The sequence below is a fragment of the Grampus griseus genome (assembly GCF_964374135.1).
Source record: "Grampus griseus genome assembly, chromosome: 13".
NCBI classification, from domain to species: domain Eukaryota; kingdom Metazoa; phylum Chordata; class Mammalia; order Artiodactyla; family Delphinidae; genus Grampus; species Grampus griseus.
Genome location: NC_139007.1, coordinates 30,454,178 through 30,473,364, shown reverse-complemented (window position 1 = coordinate 30,473,364; position 19,187 = coordinate 30,454,178). Strand labels below are relative to the sequence as shown.

The following is a 19,187-nucleotide window of genomic DNA, read 5'->3' as shown; positions in this document are numbered from 1 at the left end:
ATAAAAGACAATATTATTTTCAAGTTGTGATTATGTATCAGTATATAAACTATACTGTATTATATATTTAAACTGTATAAAAGGACAATTTGGTTTATAGCAAATATCTATAAGGTAATTGAATTGAAATATTCTAAATATAGTTAGTTTCAACTACTTTAAATAGGTCTTAAAATACTTCAACTTTTACTCTATATTTCCCTTCCCCAAATTTAGAGATTGGAACACGGGGGCAAAAAAAAATTAAATTAGAGAAAGAGAAATTCATACATATATGTAGCTGGATCTTCAATTACATAATTGAGTGATTGTGTTCTTAGGATTTCTTTGGTGGTATTTCTTCTGTAAATTTATAAATTTTCATTTAATCAGCATACTTTTATAAAATCCTATCTCATTACTTGTAGTTATTGCTGTGATATGTTTGAAATATATCATCAGTGAAAGTATACTTGTGATCAGGTGATGTCACTAGTCTCTCTGTTTTAGCTGGTGCATGTCTGTGATATATAAACATCTGTTTCTTTAAGATGCTTTCTAGGAATCATGGTTTGTTTATTTGTTTGTTTTTTGCCGTGCCATGCAACATACGGGATCCTAGTCCCCGACCAGGGATGGAACCTGTGCCCCCTGCATTGGGAGCACGGAGTCTTTTTTAATAAATTTATTTATTTATTTATTTATTTTTGGCTGTGTTGGGTCTTCGTTGCTGCGTGCGGGCTTTCTCTAGTTGCGGGGAGAGGGGGCTACTCTTTGTTGCCGTGTGCGGGCTTATTGCAGTGGCTTCTTTCGTTGTGGAGCACGGGCTCTAGGGGTGAGGACTTCAGTATTTGTGGCGCATGGGCGTAGTTGCTCCGCCCCATGTGGGATCTTCCCAGACCAGGGCTCGAACCGGTGTCCCCTGCATTGGCAAGCGGATTCTTAACCACTCAGCCACCAGGGACACGGAGTCTTAACCACTGGACTGCCAGGGAAGTCCTTAGGAATCAGGACTTAGAGAAATACAGACTTGGGATCCTATCTTCCTATACTGAGTGTTAACAAGTAAGGGTTGTATTCTTTATTAAAGATAAGCAACAGTTAATTTTTAACTGCAAAAATTTTTAATTGCAAAAATTATTAATTAGTTATAATAATTATAAACCTGCATTAATATAAAATATGAACACAGCATTGCATATGTGGTTTATGTAAGGTCTCATTATAAAATGTTTATGGTATGCATAATTATAACTCTACTAAGTTACAAATCTGGAATATCTAAACCATTTATGTGAGTATAATAAGTATCAGTTATCACTTTATTAAGTATTTTTGCTTAGCACTTTAGTAGTGTAGAGCATAGGAGATTTTGAACTTTATGGGTAGCATCTCTTAAAAAGCTGTCAATGAAAATTTGAATTCCTGCCTTCTTTTACCTCTTAATAAATTTCCTTGTAACAAGTAGAGGCAATAATAATTCTCTATAACTTAATAGTTATCCATTGGATTTTGAGGCTGCTGAACAGAGTTAGTAGGTAAATTTTAGGTTGAATATAAAAGGGTTCTTTATTTCTTTTTTTAAAAAATATTTATTTATATTTTGGCTGTGTCAGGTCTTAGTTACAGCACACAGGCTCTTCATTTTGATGCGCAGGCTTCTCTCTAGTTGTGGTGTGCGGGCTCAGTAGTTGTGGCACGCAGGCTCTCTAGTTGTGGCTCACAGGCTCAGTTGCCCGGCAGCATGTGGGACCTTAGTTCCCCAACCAGGGATCAAACCAGCATCCCCTGTATTGCAAGACGGATTTTTAATCACTGGACCACCAGGGAAGTCCCCAAAGGATTCTTTCTTTATGAACATAAATCCTACTACCAGGTGCCAGCTTCACCTAGAGTATGTTTTGAAAATTTTGTAAAAGAAATTAACATGGAGCCAGTCACTTCTTAGTGACTCCGGTTCCACAGTGATTTAAATAAGGTTGGCCTTTGTTTAAAAATTGCAAACTCATTTGAAAATGAATCTGCTGCATTGCATTATTAAAGCTGCTAACTATTTAAATTGTGTTTTAATTTTATAGAGCTACTCTTGTGCTTATATTGAATTTTACAGGTCTAACCAGCAGAATTTGTCAATTTGGGAAGCTAAAAGATATCTTAAGTCTTAAGTAAAAGGTTCATAAAATTGTTCAGTTTTTATTTCTGAATACCTTTTTTTGTAGTATGCTTAATATAGGTTTAATCCATCTATTTGTGTGTTCTAAAAGGGTAAAAGTGATGCAAGTACTCGTTAAGGTAGAATTGTTTTCTTAAATTGGGGGTGGGCGAATTCTTTCTGCAAAGGGCTGGATAGCAAATATTTTGGGCCTTGCAGGCCATATGGTCTCTGTCATAACTATTCAGCCCTGCTGTTGTAGTGTGAAAACAGCTATAAACAATACATAAATGAGTGGGTGTGCCATGTTCCAATAAAACTTTATTTACAAAAACAACCAATGGGCTGAATTTGGCCCATGAGCAGTATTTTCTCAACTGCTCTAAATCACTGAGACTGTGGTCTCTCTAAAATCAGGTCATTTTATGTCTGGAAGTGAAGAGGTAGTTTCTCCTTTTTGCTTTAGCATCAATAGTAGTACTTTAATTCTGAATACTAATAGCATAGAGAAAGAAGATACTAAAGATATTCTAGGAGGAAATCGGTTAGCTGGATTTGGAGAGATTGCAAGCTGATCTATAGATGTGTGCTCTATACCTGGGTACTCCCACCGTCTCTGGCTTATCTTGAGCTCTGCTGGAGAAAGTCAGGAAACTGTTAACTTGTGCTTTCTCACCTCATTGCTACCAGTCAACCCTTTTATTTATCTCTATTTGACTCCTTGTTACATTCCTCACAGCATCCCTTCCAAGGTCATCCTTATCCCCTTATAGCTTGGTCTCAGCATTTGATCTCACATCTCTTATTTAGCAAAGATGTGTGATATTCAATATGAATCTCTTATGTTCTATGTTAATTCCTTTTTTAAGGTAGGAATGAAAAATGATAATTCTACTACTAAATGAATTTTTTTTTTATAAATTTGTTTATTTTTTAAATTTTATTTTTGGCTGCATGCGGTATTTGTTTTTCTCTTTTTGGCTGCGTTTGGTCTTCGTTGCTGCGCTCGGGCCTTCCTTAGTTTCAGTGAGCGGGGGCTACTCTTCGTTGCAGTGCATGGGCTTCTCATTGCGGTGGCCTCTCCTGCTGCGGAGCATGGGCTCCAGGCATGCAGGCTCAGCAGTTGTGGCATGCAGTCTCAGCAGTTGTGGCGTGCAGGCTCAGTAGTTGTGGTGCACGGGCCCTGCCGCTCCGTGGCATGTGGGATCCTCCCGGACCAGGGCTCGAACCCGTGTCTCCTGCATTGGCAGGCGGACTCCCAACCACTGCACCACCGGTGAAGCCCTAAATGTATTTTTAATTCTCAATTTAATATGCAGACTGTATAAGTTATTGTAAAATATTTGCCTGAATAAGTATAATAGGCCATTAATTCCTCTTCTACGACTTGAAATGCATCTACCCTTACATAGGTGTTTTTTAGATACATAATTATGAGAATATTAATTCAAAAGTGATCATAATGTATAGTAAAGTTATGTAATTTTCAAGCATGTTTTTAAACCCTGAGTCATGATAAAGGTCACTTCTGAGAAAGTATGTGAATGGATGGAGGGATACACAAATAGAGTAGATAAGCAAAGAAGGCAAAATGTTAAGATTTGATAAATCTGAGTTGTGACTACATGGGTGTTTGTTGTCTTGGACTTTTGTACTTGTCACATATTTGAGGTTCTTCATTGTAAGGAATTTAAAAATAAATGACCAAACAATTTCCATGAATCATGAATGAGGTATATGTATATGTATTTTTTTAATTTAAAATTTCTTATCCACAAGAGTATGTGGAATCCTCTCTAAAAATTCTCTACTATGTTCTGGATCTTGCTCTGGGAAAATCTTATAAAACAACTTTGTGATAAGATCTGGTACTTTAATAAAAACAAACCTAATGTCATTTTCCCATCAGTATGTTAAAATAGCTAAGTATTATGGAGAATCTGAAACTTATCTTCATATACCTCTTCTGATGTCAACATTCTGAGAGCTACATGGCATTGTCTTATAAATGTTATAAGTTGTGTTGAAACTTAAGCATAAAATCAATATAAACTTTTTTTTTTTGCTTAAATTTTAAAAAATGCACAACAGTGAAACAATTAGTCTTAAGTTTGGTACCAATCTAGGGCCTATTATAACTACTATTATTTTATTTTTGCCCTAAGTTTATTTTAAATGAAGTACTTTGTTACTTTATTTTCTCAATAAGAATCTGAATAAATGTTTTGTGTTGTCATTGGCACATTCTTCAATCCCTCCCCAACTGATAATTTTTTCACTTCTGAACACTTGGAATAGATTAAACAGAGGCTGTATAATATCATCTTAATTTTGTTAGATATGATTTATTTAGTTCAGATGTTTAGAAAGTTTGCCACATGTTTGTGTAGTATTTTTTTTTAATTTATGAAAGGAAAAACTAAAAATCTGAATGCTTTGCATTGCTCGTTTTTAAATTTATCATGGCAGGCATGTCATCAAGTGAAATTTTGACTGTTCAGAGATATTTCAGGAACCATGATTATGTAGCAGTCTCGGACACCTTTGGGTTTCTTTAGTGGTGAGACCGTTTCCATTGCACAGGATGGATGGGCTGAAATGGCAGGAACACGACTAGAAAGTGCACGTTTCAGTTAGCATGTGCTAGTGACAGGTGCTCGATGGTTGTTGGGATCCTTGTCAACAAAGAGAATTCTTTGACATTAAAGTCACGGGCTCAGTCCTGATTTGGGGTGGCTATTGGCAGTTCCATCAGCCTGCAGCTGATCAGTGAATGTCAGAGCTGCCGCTGTTCTACAGTTGTCACCAACCCTTGGTGCTTTTTTTTTTTTCTGGAGGGAGGGAGGGAGGGATGGTTTAGCTTGTCTTGTTCAGTCTTCACCAGGCTTTCAAATTGCTTACGTTTGGAAAATGCACTGAGAGGTCATAGGGAATATAGGTGTCTTTAGGGCATGCAAAATCATATACAGAGTGAGGACTTACTACGTGGAGACAAGTAATGATTACCTTGACTCCAAGCCAATCAATGGTGTGAACACCTGGGGACTCATTAAATGGCATTTGTGGTGTCTGTAACCAAGGTTTTGAGCTCTATTTCAGGAAAAGCAGTGACAGCCTTTAATGTCTAATTGACCTCTTCTCTTTGTTTCACTTTCTTGTCCTTTCCTTATTTGCCTCTGATGTGGTTCCTGATGGCAGCAAACAGCCCTGCTCAGCGTTTTGAACTTCTGTTCAGAGCTTCAGCACCTCAGTTTGGGTAGTTGTGTCATGGTAAGTATTGGAAAATTCTTTATTCTCAATTGCTGCTTCTCTTTTTCTTCCCATGGGTGACTTTTATCCTGACCCTCCCCACACCCACCCACAGCTTTTCAGATTTATGGATAACTATGTGCAACCCGCTTTAAAACATTTTTCTTAAATGGGAGAATTTGTCTTTGACATTATTTATCTGTGAGAACAAGGAAAGGAGTATAGTGTGGTGCAAAGAGTGTGGTTCTGCCTCAAGCCAGATGTTATCTCAGACAAGCTATTTAGCTCTCTGGGCTTCTTTACAAAATAATATATCAATCATACCCAAATGCCAGTAGTCTGGTAAGTTTTTCACAAAGCTAATTTTAGTTTTTGAGTTCAGAGATTATTTTCTGGAAATGCTGATGATAGTAGATAGGTTTATTTTGTTTGTTTCACTGTCCTTACTGAGTAAGATGAAAAGATGGACACCAACCTATGTTGGAACTAATTTCTTTAAAACGTTACTGGTCTGTGAAATCCAAAAACGTAGGGACTGTTGGAATAAATAATCTTGAAACTCCTTTCAGATATAACATTATAATTTATATGTCATTGGAAGAGTTCATGGGATGAATTAAATGTTTTTCAACTAAATTACATGGTTAATAAATAAGACTGCCACTCAAGGGACAGTAGAACTCTGTGTGTGCACGTGTGTGCATACGTGTGAGCCTGTGTGCGTGTGTGCATGCATGCACACTCACAGGAAATGCGTCTCCCAATATAACTGACTGTGGAGCGATCCATTCCTCTTTATTTTCTTACCTGCCCCCCCATACCCAAAGCAGATTCAGGAGATCCTAAACCATTCCAGTTTTGCATCCACTTATTAGGAAGACCTGAATAAGCAGGATGGTTGCAAGATCAGAGAAGTTTTTAGGCCTTATTAAACCCCATGTATGGGCTCAGGCCCATCCCGGTCTCTGGAAACAATCTGAGAGCCCACTAACTCAGCATTAGATTTCCCTTCTGGTCAACTTTGCATTTCATGGGCTTCTGTTGGGTCCTTCTAGTGCTCTTCTAGATGGGCTCAGTGACACTTCATGGCACTTTCTGTGACAACATACCAACCAGTTACTGTCACTTGGACTTTGCTTATTGTTAGCCTGCCTTCTTTAGATTGGTAAGGACCCTGCTTTGACTTTGGCCAGAGGTATCTTATTCTGCCTGTTAATTACCTCCCCATAACCTAGAGCAGCATTCTCTAGAAAAGCAGGCCTCTAATCACAGACACTTTCGAGTTGGAATTATGTATGTTTATAGTTGGAGTTAGGTGTAGTTGAAGTCAGCATTTTCCTAAGTTGACCTATGGAACATTAGTCCTAAAAGATATTCAAGTTAAAAAGTTGTGTATTGTAGGGGGAATAGGAATTCTGGGTCTAAATTAGGAAACGATGCTCCTATATCCTCCCCCTGGAGTTTTCAATGGTATGTCCTACAATAAAGAAACAGTTTGCCTTTGCTTAAACCAGTGTTTTCCAACTTTACCTGACTAATGAACCCATTTTTTCATGTTACATCTATTATTATGTAATATGGTATGGGAAATGCTACTTCAGATAAATAGGCCATTTTTAAATTAAAGTATGTAGTTACCAGTATTGTTACAATTGATATTTATTTGCCAGGAAATGAAGTTTTAAGGACTTGACATTCGAAGTTCAGAAATACTGCTAATATTGCTGATACTGCTACTAACGTGATGATTGAAACATTTCATACTTGTCACAGAAGTACTGTTCTTCACAGCAGGTCTGGGTCCACCAGGACAGTAACACAGACAGCTCTTGGTTGATACTTTAATACCATGTTTATTTCAGTTTCTTTCCTGTCAGCTGACCAAAAGGCAGGATGATTCATTTGATATTTTATTTTTGACTATCAAAATAATAGCAATCAGAATCATGGGTTTTGGAAAGTTTTTAATTTGCTTCTTCCTAAAGAAGCTAATTGGCGGCACTAATGATCAAAGCTACAGTTTTGTGTTGTTTGGGTGCACTCACTTAAGAAGATAGTTGTATTTACCCAAATCGATTTCTCGTGGTCTTCTGCATGATTGTGCCTGAAGAACCTTAGAAATCATCACCACTGTATCTAATCTATCAGCTCTTTGGTTCTGACTCAAAATATAGCCCCCAACCTGTCCACTTCTCCAATGCCACTGCTTCACCTTGATCCAAGACCCAGCATCTCTCCTCTGCACTAGTGCAGGCCTCTTCACTGGGCTTCCTCCTCCATTCATACCCACCTTAGACCATCCTCCAGAGTCCGGAGGGGTTTTTGTTTTAATGTGAATCATATTTGTTTCAAACCCTCCATTGATCTCCTTATAGTTAAAATAAAAATTCAAAGTCCTTCACAGCCTGATGGCCTGGCCCCTGCATAGCTCTCTGACTTCACAGCCTGCCCTCTCTCTCACTCCCCTTGGGCCGTGTACCCATCATATTTCTGTTCCTTGAATGAGCCACGCTCATTCCCAGAGATCCCGGCAGCTACCACTCCCTCCCTCAACCTCTGCCACTCTGATCACTCTCATGTCACCCTGTTTTATTGTTTTACTTATCACTCTCTGAATTTATTTTGCTCATATATTTGTCTGTCTTTCTAAGAAATGTGAACACAGTCTTTTTTTTTGATTCACTGTTGCTCCCAGCACATCGGAGATGAAAATATGAATAAACAAATGGACAAAAGGAAGTAATCATTGGAAATGTTTGCTGTTTCGTTTCCTTTTGACTTCTGATGATAATGCTGATACCTGATTATAACAAAATCAAATGAAACTCCTAAAAGAATCTGTTTAAAGAAACATTATTAAAACATTCAAAGCCCATGAACTGAAATGTTTAATTCTTGAATAGTAGAAGCTTATCCCACGATCATGAGGTAAATCGTTGGACACCTCCGATAACTGACAGCAGCTAACTTATCACAATCTAAATTATTTTTCAGGTTGCAGTTTCAGTCCCCAGATGCCTCATTTGACCCAAAACGAGTAGCCTTCTTAGTACCATCAGCATATTCACTTACTATTTTAGAGCCTAGCTAAGTGCATACCTTTATCAGGGAGATCTTACAGATATCGAAGTAGCAACAGCTACCGTCAAAATGGGAGGCATACAAGGACAATACATAATCCTCAGATTCTTTAAGAGGGACTGAGGATTTCAGACTGCTTTGGGATTTAATTCATTAACGTCCTCTGGCTGGAATTCCGTTAAATGGATTTTTAAGTAAGTGATTACTCTCGCTGTTTTACGAAACGGTGGCAGGTCTGTGAGATGAGTGGGCACATCTGTGTTAATGACAGTGTGGGTATGTTTGCACAGAAGCAAACAACAGGAGATGATTAAGAATGCTTTAACATGCTCAAAACAGTTTGTGTTTCTGAGCATAATATGGGAAAGATTGAAATTATTTGATTTCCAGATTGAAGACTATGACGTGATAGCTAGCATGATAGGAGCCAAGTGTAAAAAACTCCGGACTCTGGATCTGTGGAGATGTAAGAACATTACTGAGAACGGGATAGCAGAGCTGGCTTCTGGGTGTCCACTTCTGGAGGAACTTGACCTCGGATGGTGCCCTACTCTGCAGAGCAGCACCGGCTGCTTTGCCAAACTGGCACGCCAGCTTCCAAACTTGCAGAAACTCTTTCTAACAGCTAACAGGTCTGTGTGTGACACAGACATTGAAGAACTAGCATGTAATTGTACCAGATTACGCCAACTGGACATATTAGGTAAGGATACAATCTATAAATTTCTTTTAAAGCCTTGACATAAAAACTAACCTCAGACTTTTTATAGGGAGAAAAAAAATTCTTGGATACAATAAAAATGTTGTCCTGATAATTATAACTGTACTTAAGTAAAAGAGTGAGGGCAGTAACAGAATTTTATAGTTGAACCTATCAGAAAGCTCTAAATAACCATAATTCTTGGTCTAGTAAGAAGAGTGAGAATTTGTGTGAGCTGTGTTCTCTATTATTATTGACAGATAAGAAGTTAATCCGCTTGTTTAATGAATTCAAGACACACACACACACATATGGCTTCTTGACGTTAAATTCTTGATTAAGGAATCTTGTGAAATTTCCATCCCTGATGATTCTAGTTTTTAGGAATAGTTCTACCCTAAGGCAGAGCTATTGAAAATCCTTCCCAGTGCTGGGATTCCTTGTGTCTTTTTTGCAATTTACAGCCAGAAACCCTGTGATATTTTGTTACTTCTGACACTGGCCAGAAGTGCTAGCAATGCCACGGTTATAATTGCCCACACAGTGGTGAACCCAAATAGCACTTGCACTGTGGTGCTAGTAATCTATTAATACTAACAGATTAGTCCTTGAAGTGCTAATTATATCCTTTACTGTTTATTCAACATTCAACCAAAGGGAAACCTGAAGATTTTCAACACTTATGTTTGTAGTTTCAGTTAAAATCTCTCCACAGTCCAGGCTTATGGTACATTTGTAGATGTTGCTTATATAGTTGCATGTTACTTATTCAAGTTCCTTGTAGGCAGAAATTCTTGCTTAAAAATTTAAGAAGGGGAAATTAGGCATATGGGATTAACAGATACAAACTACTGTATATAAAATAGATAAGCAACAAGGATACATACACTGGAATTATATCAAGTGTCTTATAATAACCTATAATGGAATATAATCTGCAAAAATTACTGAATCACTGTGCTGTACACCTGAAACTAACACAATATTGTAAGTCAACTGTACTTCAATAGAAACAAATAAAATTTTAAAAATCAATAAAAACAGTTGACTGAAAAAAAAACCTTAGGGAGAAATTCTTGCCTATTATATGTACACTTTAGGCTAGATACTTCATCTGTGTTATATTCTCCTTAATCTTCATTGCTCAGGAAGCTGGGTATCATTGTCTTTTCATAGATGAGGATGCTGGAGCCAGCAGTTAATATGTGGCAGAGCAAGGGTTCACGTACAAGGGTTTTGTCTCCACAGTCAGTACTGTCTTTTCAAAACACCACACCACTTACCTTGCTTGTTTCTTTGCCTGCCTATCTACCTTTCCGCTTGAATTAGCCTAGACTTTTTTTTAATAAGGTAATTATTTTGAAACATTCAAGAAAAAGTCATGAATTCACAGGGACAATGAGGAAAGGCAGTCAAGGGCCTTTTAAAATGATCACTAATTGCGTCAGGCTTCACTTCAGAGGATGGTGCCATTGTTGTTTAAAATCTAGTTTACAATTCTCCCTCCAAAAACCCTCAAATAAACCCAAAAACATACACTTGAGATGGAGAGTAGCCAGTATCTGAAAGAGATGCTACCAAAGAAGTCGGTAACACTGATCCCAAAACAAGAGCACAGTTGTGATGAGCAGTGGGTTCAGTTGTCAGGTGGCCTAAGTTTGGTCTATAAATGTATGAATTACTTGACAGAGACATAAAAGAAAAGCAGGTACGAAGTATAAAGACTTCTTTTTGAAGACATTTGTGACTTTCATGAGCGTAAGAGCAAGGCAGTATCATTATTTATTATGTCAAATCTAATTACCGATGCAAGATGACTGTCATGCGAATATATTGGAACATCTTATTTCAAATATAAAGAGCACAATAAAAAGTAATATCACTAGTAGTCAATAATTAATAGTTAACAACAACATGACTATGTGCTTTATACTGTTCTGAGCATATATTAACTGATTTAATCATCACAACAACCTTATGAGGTAGATATTATTATTAGCCACAGAGGAGGAAACGGGTGGAAATAGGTTAAGTGATTTGCCCAGGGCTCATAACTAGTAAGGAATCTGGACTTGAGCCAAAGTCTATGCTTCTAACCACTGTGCTATATTTTCTTTACTTTTATTGTTGTTTTTTGGTCTCCTTTCATCGTTTAGTGTTAGAATCCTTATTTTTTTTTTAAAAAAAGGATTCTTAGTTAAACCATGCTGATATTCATTATTTTATTTGTCATTTTGTGATTAGCACATATGAATGTTAAGTGGCAAATCTTAGTCATACTAAACGTACTTGTCGATCAGTACAAAGCCAAATAAGACACAGTCCCTGTCGTCAGGAGTTGAAAACCTAGCAAGAAGGAATAAAACAAGCATATAAATAACTGTAATGCAAGCCAGAAGCAAGTCCACTTTGATGGGGCTCAAAGAAAAGAGAGTATATATATGATCAGAGAAATAAGGAAAAGCCTAATTTAAAAGGCTAATAGATATTTGAAAGGCATCCTTAAAAAGTGAGCAGGAAATTGGGGGAGAAGGGCATTTTAGGCAGAATGAATAGCATGAAACGAAAGCAAAGGTGTTAAAAGTACAGAATATCTTGAGAGAATAGGCAGTCTAATTTGATCTAGAATGTTGGTATAATGGAGGGTATCCTGGAGAGTTTTGAGCACCAGGATGAGAAGTATGCACAAAATTAAACAAGGAAGAGGTTTTACTGGGTTTTAATTAGGGATATGAGTGATATTATTTAGAGCTGTGTTTTAGGAATACTTATCTGGAAATGAGTAGTAGGTGAATTGGAGAAGGAAGAAATCAAAATCAAAGAGATTAGCTTCAATAATCCATCTCACGAGGGTCTATACCAGGGTGATGGCATCGGACAGTTAACCACCATTCCTTCATTTTTTCATTCATTACACACTTATTGAGCATATACTATGTTTGGCATTATTTTAAACACTGGAGCTATTCAGTGCCCTGAAGGAGCAAGCTGACTGAAAACAAAATTGTGTCCTAAGTGGATAACAAAACAACAGCACAAAGTACCCTGGAAACATAGGACAGGTGACCCTAGCCCAGTTAAATGTTCAATCTCTGACTTCCTTCCCTGGCATTCTCTTAGGCTTTAGGAACTCCTAATTTATCAGGAAACTCAGATTCTAATGACCAAGACTGGCAAATAGAAAAAAGTCACAGCCCTAGGTGAAAATCTCCACAGAGCCAAATGGCTTAGGTGAGGTTCTCTGATCTTATATAACAGAAACCCCCTCCAGATAACTTAAGCATACGAAAAAGGTGATTATTATGAAGATACAGGTGTCCATCTCAGATCCCATGGGTAGAAACTGGGTATGGTCAGACCTCAGGAGAGACTGGAAAACCATCAAAAGGCGAGGAAGCTTTTTTCTCTTTTTCGTTCCTTCTCCTATCCTGTATACTCAGGCCCCTGTCCCTAAGCCACACCCTCTGCCGCTGTACACTTACAGAGACGTTTGTGTCTGCTTCTCCCTTTGGTTTTGCTTTGTTCTTTTCTTGTCATGCTGGCCATCTCTGTTCCTCTGGGTACACATGGCTAAATATAGCAGCCCTGACCCAGTTTTCCATGTCTTTAGTTCAAGAGATCAAATGGGCACTGGAGGCTTTACTGAATCCCAATTCTAAATTCCCAGGAGAATCTGCATTGGTTTATCATGGGGCCAATCGCAGCCAGGGTAGCAGTATAGTTACAGCTTCTGGTAGAAGTATAGTTACTTCTCCCTTCTCATGGTGGGGAGGGGCGAAGAAAGGATTTCTCAGAGAAAAAGGCATAGACTAGTGTTTCAGAACATTTAATCCCCATCCCAGGTATATATGTGTAATACGATTGTGATGATTTTTTTTTCTCCTTAGAAAAGCTATAGTTACAACAGATGACATCTTAGAGCCTAGTGATATTTGGTACTTATTGAGTGCCATCAGGTGCTTTACATAATTTATATGATTTATAACCCAACCGAATATCTCATAATCACTTCAGATTTAACATGGGCTAAATAGTACTCATCATCCATCATTTGTCTTCCAGTAATGACATTTTATACCTACCACTTACTGTAGAACTTATCAAATTGTGTTGTAGTTATTTGCTTTCAACTCTAGTCAATGAGTTCCTTAAGGCAGACACGTGTCTTACTCATCTTTGTATCTCCAGTGCCTGAAACAGAAGTTTCTACAGGGTAGTTGCTCAGTAATTGCACTGCATGGAATTAGAGGTTGAATCATTAAGTATTGCTGTCTGATTTGACCCATGGGTTCAGGAAAATGAGATGTGCAAACAGTTTTGAACTGGGGTGAACAGAAATAGGAAAGTCTGGAGGAGCTGATTGGAAAGGGTAGGAGGTAGGAATGAAGATAAGAATGGGTAGAGATTGACAAAATTCAGGTCCTAGATACCAATTTGGCTGGGAAATTTTTTTTTTTTAACAGGACTATTTCAATATGAAGTCTTGTTTTAAGAAATGTTTTTAATTTGTAAAAGTCTATTTTAAGTGTATTTTAAATAATAAAAAGGGACTTTTATCAGGATATTATATGTGTTATATAATATTTTGTTTGGTTTTTTTTAAACAGGAACAAGAATGGTAAGTCCAGCATCTTTAAGAAAACTCCTGGAATCTTGTAAAGATCTTTCCTTACTTGATGTGTCCTTCTGTTCACAGATTGATAATAGAGCTGTGCTAGAACTCAATGTGAGCTTTCCAAAAGTGTTTATAAAAAAGAGCTTTACTCAGTGACTTCATATATGTCTTATAATAAAATTAATGTGCTTTTGTAGGGTTTTGTTTTGGGGTTGGTTTTGTTTAGTTTTTATAATGGTGGGAATCTCTTAAGACATTTGTGGATTTTAAAGAAAAATATGGAAATGTCCATTAAATCATTAAATCAGTGATGTAAACAAATGTTTTCACAAAATATTGTAAGCACTTTCCTTCAAGAATATGTGAGTGGCTCATATTATTTTTGTCTTATGTTAATCAGTGATATTGTGCTTTAGTCAATAACTAGATGTTTAATAAAAGAGTAATATGGAAATATTTTAACTTATTTTGAAAGGAGCACTTTGAACAATAAAATATCATGATATTTATGCAAGAATAAAGTTAATTTTTCACACTTCCATGTAAAGATGCCTTATTAATTATAAGCCTTATGACCTGGCCAGTATTTCTTTTGGTATGTACAAAATTGTCAGAGTTGGTTGGAGAAAGAATCTTACTTTTTATCTGTTAAGATTATTTTTTACGTTGATACACTAATTCTTCAACTTGAAAGTTTTCAGTTTTTCCAGTTTTCTTCTGATATATTTATCTATTTTACTACTGGATAATAACAGGAGTAAAATATGGGCATAATCAAGAACAAGAGGTAAACTATTAAATGAAATAGTTTTCCAGCTGTTCAGCAGATGCCTTAAAAATTTGCCAGAAGGAAAGGTTTAAGACTTCTGAATTATATGTGGATTTTATTTTATTTTATTTTCTCTGCCCCAGCACCTTAAATAATTAGAAATCAGGGACAGTGGAGAAAACAAAGCAAACAAACATTGTTTTGTCAAATAGTAAATTGATTTAGTTCTGCTGCTAAGAAAGTAGACAGAAAATATTTTCTGGAATGAAAAGGCAGGGCTGTTTTGAATAGCAAACTAATACCAAATATATAGTGTAACAAAATTTATTTTCCCACACAGGGCAAAATGTTAATTTCCAATATCCACACATCCTAGAGTGATCCCGTAGAACTCTGCTGTCCAATACAGCAGCCACTAGCCACATGTGGCTATTTTATTTAATTTTAGTTAAATTTAATTAAAAATTCCATCCATCAGTTGTACTAGCCACATTTCAAGTACTCGGTAGTTTTCTGAAGCTAGTGGTTATCATATTGGACAGCACTAGTCTAGAATTTCTTGCTATAAGGTGTAGTCATTTAAGAAAAAGCATATTTAGTTTAAAAATTAGCACAGTTAATATATATCTCTAGGAAATTTTTGAGGATACTCTCAATAGTACATATATGAAAGCATTTTACCCCCAAAGTAAAGCTAGTGGATTTATACATACGGAAAATAGTAGGCATTCAGTAAATACTGAATGAATAAGAATATATTATTGAATTAAGCCATATGTCAAATTTTAAAATTATAAGTGTTATAAATTACTAGTAGTACTGTGTTTATTCTTTTATAGAATATAAAGAATGTAATACGTGACATTTAGAATATTAAAATAGTAATCCAATCTCCTCCACGTAAGAAACCATTGTATGAGAGCTGCTGTCTTGTTGGTATGGCCCACGATGTCTTCTATTTGATGGCAGAAGCAAAGGGCAGTTGGAAAAGGGCTTGGTTATCCTCTATTATTAGCTTCATGCATTTGGATTTTCTTTTCACCCAGGAATGTATGTAAACATCTTAAATGTTTTATTCAGTGGACGTTTTAGGAGGATGAGATTTATAATTGGACTACCAACTGGGTGAAGCAGTGCTTTTGTCTTAAGCTAACAGCTGCCATTGAGTTAATGCTTACTTTGTGCCGGGCACTCTTTCCTGTGTTTTGCATTTACTAACTCACTTAGCCCTCTTAACAACCCTGTAAAATAGATACCATTGCTTACTCCCATTTACAGGTGAGGCAGAGAAAGATTGAAGAACTTACTCATGATCCCATAGCTGCTAATGGCAGAGCCAGCAGCATACAGACTCAAGCCATCCAGCTGTAGAGACAGTTCATTCAGTCCATGCTTTTAAAAGTGTCCAGGTAGTATCTGGTTCTAGAGCAGAGGTCAGCAAAAAATTTTCTGTAAAGGGCCAGATAGTAAATATTTTAGGCTTTGTGGGCTAAGAGGCAAAATGGAGATTATTATGTAAGTACTTATGTAACTAAAGAGAAAATGAATGTCCACAACATTTTTATTGACAGAATTCAAAACATAAGAATAATTGAGAACAGTTTTTTGTATTACAGTTCTACTAAGAAGAAGAAAGAAATACTTTGGGGGAGGATATTTCACTTAATTGGGATTCAATGTTAATATTTCTTGTCATCAAAATTGATTGTACATATTCATCTGTTAATGTTGATCTATAGTAAGATTTTACATATTTTGTTTTTGAAAATATCTTTTCATACAGATAAGTATTGCCAGATACTTACATTAATCCACGAGAAGATGATTTTCATGGAGCATAATTATCACTTGGAAGGCATTGAAAGAATTCCATTAGGTTCTTTCTTCTCTTGATATTTTTCTTTTAGGATGTTATTACATTGCAGATTACTCACTTCCCGACTCACTTCCTGGTTGAAGGTTAGGTGGAAGCTCCTCAATTGCATAATTGAATGGATTTTGACAAATGGGTATTTCCTTTACACTTGCATTGAGGTCCTGGACATATCCTTTGAGCTCAGAAAGTATATCTGCTGCCAGTTCATGTGAGAATAGAGCTCCTGCCGCTTATCTTACCTTTGATAGCACAGGAAGTATATAAAGCAGCTTGACATGACTTCATGATTCAAACACTGTTAGTTGTCTTCAAAATTACTTTACGGTAGTCTGTTTCACATCTAAGCACTGTTTTGCTGGCTTCACCTCCAGAGCTTCTGATTCAGTAGAATTTGCATTTCTAATGATAGTCAGGTGATGCTCATGCTGCTGGTCTGAGGGCCACCCTTTGAGAAGCACCACTCTACAGTTCTCCTTGAGTCGGAAGCTTTTCTCTGAATCCCAGTGAATCCCACCTACAGTGGGAGTAGCTATTCTCACTGTTGCGCACTGTTTCAGTTTTTGGTTGCATTCATTACAAAACATTATCAAGGCTGCAACAGAAGCTAAATTACAAAGCCATTCAGTATTCTGTAATATCGGTTGAGTGCATTTCTTCTGGTTCCGAAAAATCTCAGTATCAGCTCTGATCTCAAAAACTCAACAGTAAAACTACCACTGCTCAGCCAACAGACTGTTGGGTGGGAGGGTATTCAGCTTCTACATCTGATGAAAAAATAACAGCTGATGAAGTTCACCATTGACACTGCTAGTTCAGTAACATAAGATTGAGTCATACATATTCCACAGAGTACCTGCAGATGAATAATACAGTATATAACCATAGGTTTTAAACATTGCATTTTCACAAACTTTGTAAATTTGACCAACTAAGCCCTTGTTTACCCCACACATATTTTTACCACCACAAGTTGTAACACATCTTAGCAGATTCTACTTCAGGTTATACTGAGCTCATGTTTTCTTAACTTCTTAGAAAATATTCTTGTCCGTAATTGTCCTATGCAGACGACTCATAGAAACCAACTCTTCAGTCCCTTCAACCTTGGCATTGACTCATCAAATAAATCATAATGACTAAGCAGTATCAATAACACCTTTTGACACATCAAGAGCCAAGGAGAACAACTCAGAATCATTTGCCTTGGTTTTTTATTGACTAATGATGTTGTTCTCAATGTTCTCAATTCTTTGAGCAACTGTTCTTGCCAAAAGGCTAATTTAATAGTCTTAAGCAAGTTTACTTTGGACACATTTCTTTAGCTGATGAATCAAAAACAATTTAATTAACTCACCATTGGTAAATGGCTTTCCTTGCTTGGCTAACAAATGAGCCACTCAGAAACTTACCTTGGCTGTAGCTTTATTTTCATTTTTTAATTTTTGTAAAGAAATTCTGCTGTGATGAGATACCTTGTTTTAATTTTCTAACTTTTCTGGCCACTACATTCCTATGAGTTGAAAATATTGTGGTGAGTGCTTAGTGTGGTAATTCTACCATGTATAATATTCTTTCAGAGCAGCTACAGGGTCTTTGCATTTTAGACACAATGCTTTGCCATCTAATTCGATAACAAAATAATCCATACTCCTCCGTGCCTTAAACACATGACACTTGAAGTCTACTTTTTTGTTGTTCCGACATTATCGGTATGCACTGGTAATAAAAAAATTTGAAATACTGTGGAATGACAGTATGTGCGGCATTCAAAATGTTGGTAGTAATAACTATCACTACAGTTTGTAATGTGCTGAGCAGTAGTGCAAAATTATGAGAGCACTGCATAGGTCTCTGCTGCTACAGCTCAACTCTGCCATTGTAATGTGGAAGGCACCATAGACAAGTAAGTGAATACATGTCGCCACGTTCCCATAAACTATTTCTGGACACTGAAAGTTGAATTTCATGTAATTTTCATGTGTCACAAAATATTCTTTTGATTTATTTATTATTAGCCATTAGAAAATGTGAAAACCATTTTTAAGTTGCAGTCTGGATTTGGCTTGTGGACCGAATGTGCGACCTCTGAGGAGATTCTTAAATCAGTTAGTTAACCCAGGTTTGCCCATTCCTAATTTTATAAACCACATTCAAACCTGTCCTCAGCTTATAATCTTTCTCATTTTACCATTTGGATTTTAAAATTAAGGACAGTATTTTACTGACTCAGAGAAAACAAAACTTTTTTACCATAACAAGAATTTCGGAATTTTTTTCTTTTTTATTGAGGTATATTTGACAATTTAGAATTGTATATATTTAAGGTATACAGTTATTCAATTGATAATTCGATATACATTGTGAAAAAAAAATCACATCCAAGCTAATTAACCTGTCTATTTAGATAGTTAACACATTTTTTTGGTGGTGACATTAAGATCTACCCTCTTAGCACATTTCAAGTAAAAAGTATTGTTAACTCTAGTCACATTGTTGTACAATAGATCACCAGAACTTATTCATCAGCATAACTGAAACTTGGTACCTTTTGACCAGCCTCTCCCCATTTCTCCCTCCCAAGTCCCTGGTAACCACCATTATACTCTCTGCTTCTATGAATTTGACAATTTTAGATTCCACATATAAGTGAAATCATGTAGTATTTTTTTTATCTGAAAAAAAATTTATTGATGTATCTCTGGAAGTGAATCAAGTGGATGTACAGCAGCAAGAAACACAGCATTGAAAATCAGCTATACACCATTA

General features: G+C 36.5%; 1 protein-coding gene across 3 annotated transcripts in view; it reads left to right on the top strand.

Moving 5' to 3' along the window:
* The window catches only part of FBXL4 (F-box and leucine rich repeat protein 4), a 67,399-nt gene extending 53,114 nt beyond the window's left edge, over positions 1-14,285 (top strand). For all 3 annotated transcript variants that reach the window (XM_082669099.1, XM_082669097.1, XM_082669098.1), the window contains exons 7-9: positions 5,330-5,401; positions 8,852-9,164; positions 13,769-14,285. In XM_082669099.1, coding sequence (XP_082525225.1) covers positions 5,330-5,401; positions 8,852-9,164; positions 13,769-13,932 — 549 coding nt within the window. In that variant the 3' untranslated portion in view covers positions 13,933-14,285. The remainder of the gene's footprint in view (positions 1-5,329; positions 5,402-8,851; positions 9,165-13,768) is intronic.
* Positions 14,286-19,187: the final 4,902 nt, after the last annotated feature.